The 13,551-nt window shown below is 51.2% G+C and overlaps 1 protein-coding gene across 1 annotated transcript; it reads left to right on the top strand.

The window, feature by feature from the left end:
- Window positions 1-2,495: 2,495 nt before the first annotated feature.
- Window positions 2,496-12,639, top strand: PTPN6 (protein tyrosine phosphatase non-receptor type 6). The gene is made up of 15 exons (XM_082482143.1): window positions 2,496-2,912; window positions 3,185-3,307; window positions 3,599-3,793; window positions 6,935-7,157; window positions 7,866-7,982; window positions 8,150-8,263; window positions 8,676-8,772; window positions 9,161-9,240; window positions 9,332-9,481; window positions 9,600-9,731; window positions 10,018-10,172; window positions 10,366-10,433; window positions 10,833-10,984; window positions 11,697-11,794; window positions 11,893-12,639. The coding sequence occupies exons 1-15, from the start codon at window positions 2,905-2,907 to the stop codon at window positions 11,999-12,001; spliced, it is 1,821 nt and encodes a 606-aa protein (XP_082338269.1). The 5' UTR covers window positions 2,496-2,904; the 3' UTR covers window positions 12,002-12,639.
- The last annotated feature ends 912 nt before the right edge of the window (window positions 12,640-13,551 follow it).

The following is a 13,551-nucleotide window of genomic DNA, read 5'->3' as shown; positions in this document are numbered from 1 at the left end:
ACCCTGTGTTTTGTCCTGCTGGAGGATATGGGATTACATGAGTTCAGTGCTAACTTACCCTTTCTATTCTGATCCGGACTCTTTGCTACCCTGTTTTTTACTTGTTCCCTGGTGTCCCACTAATGTTCTCTTCTTCGGACATGTTTCTTGCTTCAGCCAGTTCATAAGGTGCCCAGGCTTTATTTTTTTCTGCCGTGCCTTCATGTCACCCCTACATAATCTCATATTCTTTTGATATCAGGAGTTGTCTTTTGGGACTTCTGCCCAGAAGTTCCTGTCATTTCTCTCCCAGCACTAAACAATATTTCTTTCCTGTGCCAGTGCTAGACTGGCTCTGATTTAGGTGCAGTCTTTTAGGTACAACTTCTACAACTTTGTGGAGAAGTTGTACACTTGAGCCACAGGTCTCTGTGCTTTTAAAGTATTTCTCTTCTTTTTTTTTTAATGTCAGTTTTAAGTCAGTACAGCTGGATCCCTGCAGCTCACCACTTCCCAGCTCATCATGCGTGTGAAACTAGAAGTATTTCAAATGAAGCTGTTGTAGGTGCCTGGGCTGCCTTTCTAGCAATGAAGTTTAGCTTCCCACTCGTCTCTCCTCTACTTCCCTTTGTTCTTAGTTTCTGTCTTGGCCACGGGTTTTGTCTCAATCATTGCTAGCAACCTGTTCAGCTTTTTTGCAGGGTTTTCCAGTCCGGTGGTGTGCAGGAAAGTCTGCAGCTGCTGATACTTGAAGTGAGCAAGTGTCTTGCTGTTCCTGCTGCCCGCACCACAACGCAGGGTAGCTGAGATGGCCCCAGGGAAGAATCTGGTTCATTTGCCAGCTGAATTGCCCTCTTTGGCCACTCTTTAGCTCCATGAGACCTGCAGATCTTGTAACCAGTGCTATGGGAAAGGGTAGTCATGGGTCATAGCTGGAAATGGCTAGGTAACTGGAAATGGTTAGTTTTTGTGTGGCGAGGTAGACACGCTGGAGGGGAGGGATGCCATCCAGAGGGACTGTGACAGGCTGGAGAGGTGGGCCCAAGCCAACCTCATGAGGTTCAACAAGGCCAAGTGCAAGGTCCTACATCTGGGTCGAGGCAATCCCAAGCACAAATACAGGCTTGGCGGGGAATGGCTAGAGAGCAGCCCTGAGGAGAAGGACCTGGAGGTGCTGATTGACGAGAAGCTCAACATGAGCCAGCAATGTGCGATCGCAGCCCAGAAGGCCAACCATATCGTGGGCTGCATCAGAAGAAGTGTGGCCAGCAGGTCAAGGGAGGTGATTCTTCCCCTCTACTGTACTCTGGTGAGACCCCACCTGGGGTATTGCTTCCAGTTCTGGAGCCCCCAACATAGGAAAGACATGGACCTGTTGGAGCGAGTCCAGAAGAGGGCCATGAAGATGACCAGAAGGATGGAGCATCTCTCCTATAAGGACAGGCTGTGAGAGTTGAGGTTGTTCAGCTTGGAGAAGAGAACGCTCTGGGGGCACCTTAATGCAGCCTTTCCAGTACCTAAAAGGGGCCTACAAGAAGGCTGGGGAGAGACTTTTTACGAGGACATGTAGTGATAGGATGAGGGGGAATGGCTTCAAGCTGGAAAAAGGTAGACTTAGATTAAATATTAGGGAGAAATGTTTCACTCTGAGAGTGGTGAGGCACTGGAACAGGTTGCCCAGAGAAGCCGTGGAAGCCCCATCCCTGGAGGTGTTTAAGGCCAGGCTGGATGGGGCTTTGAGCAACCTGGTCTAGTGGGAGGTGTCCCTGCCTATGGCAGGGGGGTTGAAACTAGATGATCTTCAAGGTCCCTTCCAACCTAAACCATTCTATGACTCTTTCTTTTTATCTGATTGTCCAGGTTGACAGCTTTGGCCTCATCAGTATGCTGTACTGGGATCCTGAAGGTCCTAGGCTCAGCTCTCTTGGTGCTGTGTGGGCCCACTGTAGGTAGCAGCTACCTGCCCTGCTCTCTGCCTGCTTTTCTGGGAAGCTCCAGCACCACCTCTCACCCCAGCCCTTCCGAGCTACCACTGCTCCTGGGCAGTTGCATCCCCTGGAAGGCTGTTTTCAGGTGCACAGCGCTGTGCTAACCTGGACTTTGGAGTCTGCAGCTCTGGGTTTGCACAGATTTCCCCCCCACTCCCACCCCCGCGTCTGTACAGAGCGCTTTGCAGGATATTTACCTGCCCAGAAGGTTCATCAGCAAGCTGGAGGTTTCAGCTGGGTCACGGAGGGCAGCCCAGCAGAGCCCGGCTGGACGGTCATAACCTGTGCTTCGTTGCTCAATGTCTGCGAGATTTTGCTGCCCGCTTCACCCTTGCCAGTGTGTGGCAGCTGTGGTCCCTTTGGCACCATGGCAAGGGCTTGGGATTGGGGAGCACTCATGGCTCTCATGGCCTTTTTGGGAAGAAGGGCAATGGAGGATGTGCAGAAATTAATTTTGTGAGCATGGCCGGGAGCCAAGATGCACTCGTAGAGTCAGCCCGTGGTGTGAAAAAAAGATGGGGACCCAAGAATAACAGGGGGGATGGGGAGGAAGGAGACAAAAGGAGAAGCAGAAGTGTGTGCAAAGCAGCTTGAGGCTGGGGAGTTGATGGCTCAGAGCGCTTCCTGTTCCTGGAGCTGCGCGTGCCCAGCTGCGCACGGGCTTGCGCCTGCCTGTGCCCACAGCACTGCGCAGAGGGCCAGACACCCAGACACATATCCAGACGCAGGTGGATGGAGAGAGTCTAAATGGAGTGACAGTAGACGCCTGGACAGATACATGGCCAGTTCCCAGGAGGCACAGAAAGAGCTTGGCATTGGGTGCTCCAGCATAGACCTCCGACTTCCTTTTTCTTGCCAGCGCAAACTGATTTTTTCCTCTGTTTTTTGAGTTGCTTTGCTGGTAGCCACTTGGCCTCCTCTTCTTTTGGCCTCCACGATGGTGAGGTAAGAGGAGCTGAGAAGTGTGTGTGTGTTGGGAGGGGGACAAGGAAAGTAGGACAGATCAGAGGCGGGGGGTCATCCTGGAAGCCATGTCTCGATGGAAATCTTTCATAGGCTGGGGGAGGTATCAGGTAGGAAGGGATGCTGCTACTGGCTGTCTCCTGTATCGGTATGTCTAGGGATGCTGACTGTGGACCATTCTTCACTGTACGAGTCTCCACGATAGTGTCTGGCCTTCTTTATTCACTTGGTCTTGTTTTTATCTCCTCTCCTAGGTGGTTTCACCGTGACCTGAGTGGGCTGGAGGCTGAAGCCTTACTGAAGGGACGAGGTGTCCATGGGAGCTTTCTGGCCAGACCCAGTCGGAAGAATCAGGGGGATTTTTCTCTGTCAGTTCGGTAAGTAACTTGGACCCCAACTTCTGTCTTTCCAGGGTTACATATGCAAAATGCTTAGACCCTCACATGTCCTATGGCATCTTCTTCATCCTCTCCTTATTCCTTTGAGTTCTTTCCAAGCTGTAAAAGGAGTCCCAGCATCTTCTAGACCTTCCCTCAAGTTGCCCCAGGAGCTTCTCTTTCCAGTCATCTCCTTTCACTGGGATGGTTCCATGGCAGGAGGTAAAGCAGAACATTTTCTGCCTGTTTTCCAATCACCTCACTGGACTGCTCTTGTGCATCATCCCACAGGGTTGGTGACCAGGTAACCCACATCCGCATCCAGAATACTGGGGATTTCTATGACCTGTATGGAGGCGAGAAGTTTGCCACCTTGTCAGAACTGGTGGAGTACTACACTCAGCAACAGGGCTCACTGCAGGACAAAGATGGAACAATCATCGACTTGCGATACCCGCTCAACTGTTCTGACCCCACTACAGAGAGGTACAGAGAAAGCAAAGCAGCTGGTGTGTCTGTCATGAGATCTCCTCTGTGTTTTATGGCCTTCTTTCTGCCCTGCCTGCATCCCCAGGGCAAACCCTGCAAAAAGTGTCTCCTGCCTCCTGTATCCTCCTATGCTTCCATGGGGGCAGCATCCCCAGGAGTAGCCGGACATACCTTAACCCATCACAGCAGACCTAATAGGGCTCTATTTTTACTTGTGGTTTCCTGTTGCCCTTGCTATTTATACACTGTTCCTAAAAGCAAAGGTTGTGGCGTTAGTTACGGGTCTGCAGTGGTCCATAGAGTGACATGTTACATGGAAGCCCTCAGCCTTGCCCCAGACCTCCTTGGTTATTCCAGGCCTGGGTGACTCATGTAGCTGAGAACAGGACCCTGTTCCTCTGCTATTCCTAGCCGGCTTAGTCTTCTTCCTGTCCTTGTTTTGCATATGTCTCTGACACCAAGTTCCTAAATCAAATCAGGTGGTTTTGCCCTTGTGTGATGCTTTCAGGCGCAGTGATGCAGCTCGGGGAGCAGTCGTGCCATGCTCTGGGGCTGACAGGTCCTCCTTGCCCACTCCTGCAGGCAAGGGAGCAAAGATGCCCTGGGCGAAGCGCCTGGGTAGACCCCTGCTAACTCTGGGGTCGAGGCTGTGGAGAGGCCAGCGCCTGCATGCCACTGCTCCTCTCCAGTCGAGGCCGTTGGGTTGCGGACCTGCAGTTTCCTCCCTTCCTCCCTGCGGTTGGAAACTTCTGCCCCCCCCCCCCCCCCAGCTCTTGCGAAAGCTCCTCGTACTCTCTCCCCAAGTGATTTTCCATCACGTGGCTTTGAAGAGCTGGGCTCTATTGGGGGAAGGGAGGGAGATAGGGGAGACATTAACCCCTTCCCACCTGTGGAGGGGAGGCCCGGAGACCTCTTTGATGAGCAAGAGGGGTCAGCTGCTCTCCTGGGGAGCGTCTGAGCACTGGCACACGAAGATTTGTTTGGGAGGAGGTTCAGAAATTAGTGGCTGCCATGCAATGAAAGTCACCGACTGCTTCTTGCAGTGCGCGTGGTGAAGATCAACAGAGGTTACTTGCCAAAGCATGGTGACCGTCTGCCACACCTTGCTGTCAAAATGGTTCCTGGATGTTGTGTAGAGGAACATGTTGCTCTGGCCAGATGCAGGAGTGAATGAATGCTTCTGTGACTGGGGCACGGCCTCCTGAGCTCCTTTTCAATGCTTTGGAACAGATAGCCTTAACGATGTGAAGTTCACTGTAGATACCAGTACCACCCTGGACCTCCACTGTTAGCTGCTCTGTGGGCAGCACACCTGCTCCCGCAGCACTAAACCACACTGGCTCATCTACTAAGCATCAGCCTGGCCCTGATGGCACTGACGTATGGAGCATGGCTGGTTCTTGTTGCGGTACCTGCGACGAGTGGGAGCAGGGAGGGGCGTTGCAAGTCAGTCTGACGCCACAGCTACCTGCTTTTGAAATGCTGTTCAGCAGGGGAGACGGCCAAGATGGCTGTGTCTCCAGCTGCTGAGGCAGCTCTGTGGAAGTGGGATGGAGCTGCAGTGAACACCGCCTTCGGCTGGCACAGAGCTGTGCTGCAAAGGGCCCTCACCACAGAGCCCAGCACACGCCTCCAGCTGGAGAGGGGGATGTCCCAGGACCAGAGGGGGCCTGCTTGAACCAGTCCTGTCCCTGCTGGAGGAGAAGGACCAAAATCGTCTCCTTGACACTGAGCTGGGAAGGAGGGAAGGGGCTGAGGCAGGAGCACCAGCACTGTGGTGGCCCCTGGGCTGAGATGGGTCCAGACCCAGCAGAGACTCCACCAGAAGATGGGTACGAGGAGGAGTGGGATGATTCAGAGCATCTCCCAGCTCTCAGCTTTCTATAATTTACGTGTCTAGTTCCAGCTTCCATGGGAGTTTTGTGGAGGCAGGACAGAGCTGCAACGAACATGGGCTTCTGCATCGCTACTTGGCAGCTCAGCAGTGCCCCCCAGGACCTTCTTGTGTGGTCCAAAGAGACTGTGGAACATGGGACAAGGATGATGAACTAGAGGATCTTCACAGACACAACCTAGGTTACATCTGGAGTTTCTACAGGACCAGATCCCTGCAGTAGGAGGAGAGGCTGGGATTGTTCCATCTCCCAGCCCGCTTCTGGTGACCATCACTTGCACCCACACCACTCAGTGCAGTGATATCCCACTAGACAGGCATAACCCCCCCAACCCTGAGACCTTTGTAGGTGGGAAGGGGCTTGCAGCAGCTGTGCCATTTGCTTGTGCCCCTCTGTGCCCTGGGTCCAGACCTGCAGCAAGGCAGAGAGCACCTCAGTCAAATGGGGGTGCTCCTTGCCTTGTGCTGAGAAGAGAAGGAGCTGCTGACTAGGTGTTTGCATTGAGGACAGGAACATGCACATGGATCAACAACAGTGATAAGTACAAGGAGGAGAATATGGGCTCCAGGTGGATCCTGGTGTTAACTCCCATGGCTAGGCTGATTGCTGCAGTGTGATGTGCCCAGAGAATGGGAATTATCTTTTGACTGAAGAGGTGACTGAGTTTCAGAGAGAGAGGTCGCTGGGATGGTTCTTTAATGGATCTGATCTCAACACAGCCATCTGGGTGCTGCTAAATCCAATGGGAGAGTTTCTGGCTCACTGGAGGTTTATTTTTGTTTCCCCAGTGTTGGAGTTTCCAAAGTGCCCTGCAGCAGTAAGTCTAGAATCCCAATAATGCTGTGAGGTGCTGAAACCTGTGGACGACCCTCCTGCAACTGGTCTTCAAGCCAGCAAGCATTGCTTACCTGTGCTTGTGTGTATCATGCAACTGAATCACACTTGGTGCTTTCCCACCGTGTCCTCTGATATCAGCATCCCTCTCCCCAGGTCCTTTCTGCTTCCACCTCATCCCTCGCCCTTTCCTTTTCTTGCCAGATCTCTACTTCTTTCTGTCTCATCTGCTTTTCCTAAGATCCTGCTCCTCCCTTCGTTTCCTTCCCTTTCCCTCTCCTCTGTTTCCCCCTTCCTTTTTTCCTCCCTCACAAGGGTGCTTGTGTTGCTGTCCTTCACTCATCAGCTAAAGGGCATCCACTTACCTGCTTTTCCACCTCTCTTCTCACCCTCACTTGTTTTCTCCTAGGTGGTACCATGGGCATCTGTCAGGCTCTGCAGCTGAGTCACTTCTCCAGGCCAAAGCTACCCCTTGGACTTTCTTGGTGCGGGAAAGCCTCAGTAAACCTGGGGATTTTGTCTTGTCTGTCCTCACTGACCAGCTTAAACCTGGGTCTGATGCTCCACCAGCTGGGGCAACCAGTGCCTCTGGGGCCCGGCTCAAAGTCACGCACGTCAAGATCATGTGTGAGGTGAGCAGTTGGGAGAGCAAAAGGGAGTGGAAGAGGTCTCTGATGAAGTCTGCTGATCATGTCCTCAAAAGCACAGGCCCTGTCAGCTTGAATACCACCAGCAGTGTTTCTGAATTTGGATCAAAGTGCTGTCACCTTGCAGGTTCCTTATGTCCTCACCCCAGCCTGGGTGACCGTTGGCACTGCTGGGTGCTCAGACACGGAAGGAAGTAGGGCTCAGTGTGACCGAGCACTCTGGTACAGGGAGTTTCTGGTGAAAGAGAGAGGAGGATTCACAGTCTAATTACAAGTTCATCAAACGAGTTAAAAGCTCTTGGAGGAGCAGGAGGGGCATCTGCAAGGCCTCCACACTTAATCTGAAGGATGTTACCAACCTGGATGTCACAAGTTCTCCTATTTGTTTCATGTGGGATGATGCCGAGGGAGATTTCGAGGACAGAAAGCAACTGACCTTAAATGACAACTGAGGGCAATATACCTTCTCTGTGCTGCCATTCACTGAGAGCAGCAGTCAGTTGACCATGCTATAAGCTTAGTGTTCTCAGGGCAAACTACCATTTGACCTTCCTGGCAGAGGAAATGTTTTTCTAGGTAGCACAGGGTGGTGCTTATGGCTTTGCACCCCAGCATTACCTTTTTCCTGAGCGTTTTCAGCTTTGTCTATAGGAATGTTATCAGTGGGACGTTACACATTGTTCCTCCATTTAGAATGGACGCTACACAGTTGGAGGTGCTGAAATGTTTGACAGCTTGGCAGATCTGGTGGAGCACTTCAAGAAGACTGGAATTGAGGAGATGTCTGGCTCCTTTGTGTACCTGAAGCAGGTAAATCCTGTTTCCTCTGTTTCTTAGGGGTCCTTTGGAGGGACCCACTTGCTCTTTGTTTCTGCTTTGTCTCCCTCTCCTCCTTTTCTCCACAGCATACAGAGGAGACTTTGCTCTCCAGCAGTGTCTCTTGCTTATACCAACCCATTGTGTTTTCCCATCCCCAGCCCTACTATGCTACGAGGGTGAATGCTGCTGACATTGAGAATAGAGTGCAGGAACTGAACAAGAAGAGTCTGTCTGAGGAGACATCCAAGGCTGGGTTCTGGGAGGAATTTGATGTAAGAAACTGCTGGGGGATATTATTCTGTTTTTTGGGGAAGTCCCTGTGCACCACCTCATTCTCCATCCTTGATTTCTTCCTGGACAAAAACTTCTCAGGTGTCATGTAAATTCTCATCAATCTATCTATGAAAGAAGTCTCTGGTTGGAACCTGCTCCTCTGGGGAGTGAGTGAGATCTGTAAGTGAACCCAGTGAGGTTGAAATGTGCTTTTTCATGGTTGGGAGAACGAATCACCAAGACAGTAAGGGCATGAACCTTGGACTTTGCAAGTCTAGGTTTGCTTTTCACTTCTCTGCTCCCCCATGAGCATGCCCATGTGTCCCCAGAGTCACCACTGTTCCTCTGAGTGCCCACTTCCCCTGTCATACATTGTGACCGTGCCATGACTGTTCTATCCTCTGCTCTCAGAGTCTGCAAAAACAGGAAGCCAAGCACCTGTTTGACCGTCATGAGGGCCAGAGGCCTGAAAACAAGAGCAAGAACCGATACAAGAACATCTTGCCCTGTGAGTCTTGCTTCTCCACTATAAAAAACCCCAAATAGACACAGACAGACAATGAAGAGCTGTCCAAGTCACCCTGGCCTTGCCTCAGCCTGCTCTGTCCTCTTGAGCGGGTTACAATTGTGTGGCATTGAGGATTTGAGAGGATGAGAGAGGTCACAGCCTTTTCATGTCCTTCGAGGAAGGAGGGTGGGATGTATCAGACTCATTAGTTTCTGGTGGTCCATCATAGGGGTAGAGAGATGGGAGGATGGGGTGAGATTGGTCTGACTCCAAAGAAGGAGAGGTGAAAGTATGGATCATGCTGTGTGCACTTGGGTAACGTGAAGGAGCTTCATGTGGCTGGGCACAGAGTATCTCATTGTTGTTTTTTCTTTCACTGCACCCCCAGTTGATCACTCGAGAGTCATCCTCCAAGGAAGGGACCCAAACATCCCTGGATCTGACTATATCAATGCCAACTATGTCAAGGTGAGACTCTTGAAAGATGGCTGTATGCCCAAAATGGGGGAGGGCCTGCCTGCTCCTGCAGCCCTCCTGATCTCTCCCTGTCTACACTCAGAACAACCTGATCAGCCCAGATGAGCACAGTAAGACCTACATTGCTAGCCAGGGCTGCCTGGATGCCACAGTCAATGACTTCTGGCAAATGGTGTGGCAGGAAAACACGCGCATTATTGTGATGACCACACGGGAGGTAGAAAAAGGGCGGGTAAGTAGCAGTTTGCAGGTGTCTCAGAGCTGCCCTCTTTTCCCGTTCAACCACTGCACTGCTCTTTCTCTCTTTCCTCCCTTCTGCCTGTCCTCACCCGACCTCTCTGCCCACACAGAACAAATGCGTGCCTTACTGGCCAGAGGTGGGCAGCACGAAGGAATACGGTCCCTACCTTGTGGAGAACGCTGGGGAGCATGACGCATTGGAGTATAAACTCCGGCACCTCTGTGTGTGTCCGAAGGATAACGTGAGTGTGCCTGGTTGAGGGCTGTCATGGAGCCTATGGGTCTAACGGTCACTGTATGTCTCAGGCTGGGAACTGATGGGTGCTGTGGTGACACTGCTGGCTGTATCGTTCCTGGGGTTGCTGTTCCCACCTGGTTTAGGCTGGAATTATAGTGTTGGAGTCACCAAGAAGCACGCAGGAGACAAGAGATTCCCTCTGGCTTCAGATCCACCTCTCCCTGGGACAGAGGCCAGGGGTAGGACCGGGTTGCATCTTTATCAGAAGGGTGTTTTGTTATTATCATCAGGGTAAGGCTGTGCGTGAGATATGGCACTACCAGTACCTGAGCTGGCCTGACCACGGTGTACCCAGCGAGCCAGGAGGAGTACTCAGCTTCCTCGACCAAATAAACCAGAAGCAGGAGAGCATCCCAAATTCAGGGCCTATTCTGGTGCATTGCAGGTTGGTGCAGAGCCCCGGTATTTGCTTTTTCCTCTTTGATGCCCCCAAACCAAACTCTGCTGCCTGTTGAATCCTTGACTCTTTTGCGGTATTGCTGAACAGCTGCTACAAGTGCCCTGTCCTTCCCCAGAAGCAGCTGTGTTTTGTTTCAGGAGCTGTACTGCTCTGACCTCTGCTTGTCCTCTCCTTGCAGTGCTGGAATTGGCCGCACTGGGACTATCATCGTCATTGATATGATAGTGGAAACAATCTCCACCAAGGGTAAGAGGACCCCAAAGTGTCGAAGTGAATTGGCCTACCAGTAGGGCTGTGCCCTTAGGTCCAGCTGCAAAGGGATGAAAACTATGAGGTATCACTGGGAGAGATTCTGCCACAGCCCTGAGAAGGCTGTGCTGTCCTTGCTATGTGGTAGCTGCGAGATCTCTGCTCCGTATCCACTTGCTGTGGCTTCAGCCTTCCCTGAGCTTAGGCTCTTCCTCCAGGGCCAGACTTGGAGGATGCTGAGCAGAAAGGAGGGATAGGAGGTCCATACAGAAGTAAAGAGTATGGAGGGAGGTGGAAAATTCTTGATTGACCTCCACTGTGACTGCTTTTAGTGGAGAATTAGGAGAGGGGGGATCAGTGGACACATCCATAAGCTTTTCTCGTGCTCCTCGCTAGGGCTGGATTGTGACATTGACATCCAGAAGACCATCCAGATGGTGAGGGCCCAACGCTCAGGGATGGTGCAGACGGAGGCCCAGTACAAGTTCATCTACATGGCCATCTGCCAGTTCATAGAGACGACCAAGAAAAAGCTGGAAGTTATCCAGGTGAGGAAGGGGACTCGACTCTCCTGTCCTGTGAGTTTAGGCCCTGCGTGAAGCTGGGTCCGAGCCCAAGTCCTCTGTTTCCCAAGCATTAAGCTAGCACTGAGACCTACATAGAGCATGATGGTGCACCACGATTTGAGTCCCTATTCCTCCCTTTAAAATTCAGGGGACAACATTAGCAGCTCAAGTACCACCCCCCCACCCCGAACTGCTAAACAGCAGTGTTTTAATGCAGTTATTTCAACTATGTTCTATATCATGTCTCCACCAAGTGCTGTTTTGTTACAAGCTGAATCTAAGACAGGCAAAGACTTTGCCCTCTCCTTTTCCCTTGTTCTTCCCCATCCTGGTTCTGCAGTTGTCTCCCAAGCCCTTGTGGAAAGGATTTTCTCCTACTAGCTTTTGTCTCTCCTTGTAGCCTCCGGCAGCATCCTCTAGCTGCTGCTGGTTGTTTAATATTCTTTAGCTGACACGTAGCATTCGCAGGCATTCCAGTGCCTCTAGAAATCTGCTGCCCCACTGCTCACCCCTGTACAAGGATACATTTGCATCCCTGCTGCTCACCTCGGTGACGGCAGCGGGTGGAGCACACTGAGCCTGAGGACCACAGCAATCCACCGAGGTCCTCACATAAACCGCAAGAACTCTTCATGATGCCTCACAGGCTTCTCCCATACCGCGCTCTTCACAGCTTGGTTTTTCTCTTCTGTAGTCTCAGAAAGGCAAGCCAAATGAGTCTGAGTACGGGAACATTGCCTACCCCCCTGCAGTGAGGAATGCGCACGCCAAGGTTTCACGAAAATCCTCCAAGTAAGAGCTATGCCTGCCTCTGGCAATAGTCTCCCTGCCAGCTTGGCTGGCTTTTTCCTCTTGCTCACTGTTTCCCTTGTTTTGCCCCGGTCTTACAGACAGAAAGAGGAGTCAACGGTTTATGAGAACTTGGGGAAAAAGGAGGAGAAGGTGCGGAAACAGCGCTCCTCAGAGAAGAAGCTGAAAGGCTCACTAAAGAAAAAATAAGCATACGTTGCAGGTAGCCCCATGGGGGTTTTTGAACCTGGGGTGCAGGACTGGAGCTCACATCCAGGCTGGCCTGTCTTGCATTCCTTGCTCTGGGACTGGAACTAGGCCTTCCCTTTCTTTTCCGCGCCACCTTTCAGTGCCCTGAACCAAACTGCTTTCCAGCTCAGCTGACCGACTTCGTTGTCCCTTGCCTGTGCAGGCCAGCGAAGTCTCCTGCTGACCCTTCATCATTCATTAACAAGAAAAAAAAAAAAATCACACCCCTTGTTTCCCTTGCTCTGTGCACACCGGGGCCCAGACTCACATCTGATGTGTCAGTTCCAGCTGACTTCTTGAGGAAGAGCGAGCTAAGGAAGCTCTTTATAGGAGCAACATCTCTGCCCACTGCTGAGAGTTAGGGTTTAGCTTGTTAGTGTTCCCTGAAGCCTCAGCTTTCGAAGTCTGGAGTTTTTGGCCCGTTTCAGCTCAGCTCCTCTGCAATTCAACAGGAAACTTCCTCTTGCCTTAATACAAATCCTCTGTCCTATGATCCCTTTTCTACTTGATGCTTTGATTGGATGCTGTAAATATACCAGAATTTGATGTGATGGCCATGTTTTCTCCTTTGTTTGTAAATAAACCTGTATTTGTTTGAATGCTGAGTCCCAATTTTTTTTTTCTATTATTTCTCTTTGAGTATAGCTGTACTCCTGGCTTCACTTGCAGCCCTGCAAAGACTTACAGGAACTGCTCTAGCTTAGTTTTCATCACTTCCTGCAGCCTTCAGACTCCTGAACAGAAGCTGTGACCAATTATGGTGGCTCCTTGCTGTGAGAATTGAGTGTTGGTAGCTGTCAGGTAACTGAGCACAAAAAGTTAGCTGTGACAAACTCAGACACAGGGTTTTGCACTTAAATTTTGGTATTTGGAAAAGTCGTCCTCATGCCTCCAAATCACAAGTCATTTTGTCATCTGTCTCATCTGTCTCTGGTGGTATCCAACCTTAGCTGGAGGGTGAGGCATAAGGGCTGCTTCAGCAAACAGCCTGACTGCTCCTTCCTAGATATCACTTGGTAGAAATGAAACTTCATCTTCATGGAAAAGGTAGACCAGAGCATGGCCACACTGTGGCTTCACAGATACTTGTCAGTCACCTACAAGGAGGGACTAAGGCAGCTGGATTGTTTAGTCTGATAAAGAGGAGGCTGAGGGCTAAGCTACTCTCATCTACAATGACGCAGTGGGGTGATAAGAAGATGATGGTAGTGGCAGATAATAAAACCAGAGGCAATGGCCCCAAATTGCAGCTTGGGAGGTTCAGGCTGAACCACCTAAGTGCTTTCATCAGACAGCATTCAAACAGATGCTCAGAGGGGGAACTCTGTCCTTGCAGGTTTTCAATACTTGAATGGAAAAAGCCACAGCTGATCTTACCTAGTGCTGGTAATAGTGCCACTTGCAGGAGCAGCCTGGACTAAAGATGTCCCTTCCCACCACTATTTATATGATTCTGTGGGTGACAGAGAGCATTCTTTAGTGCTGGTGCCTATCCTTGGTGGACTCAGCAT

The sequence above is a fragment of the Vanellus vanellus genome (assembly GCF_965231255.1).
Source record: "Vanellus vanellus genome assembly, chromosome: 1".
Classification (NCBI taxonomy): Eukaryota; Metazoa; Chordata; class Aves; order Charadriiformes; family Charadriidae; genus Vanellus; species Vanellus vanellus.
This window is presented reverse-complemented; position numbering and strand designations above follow the sequence as displayed.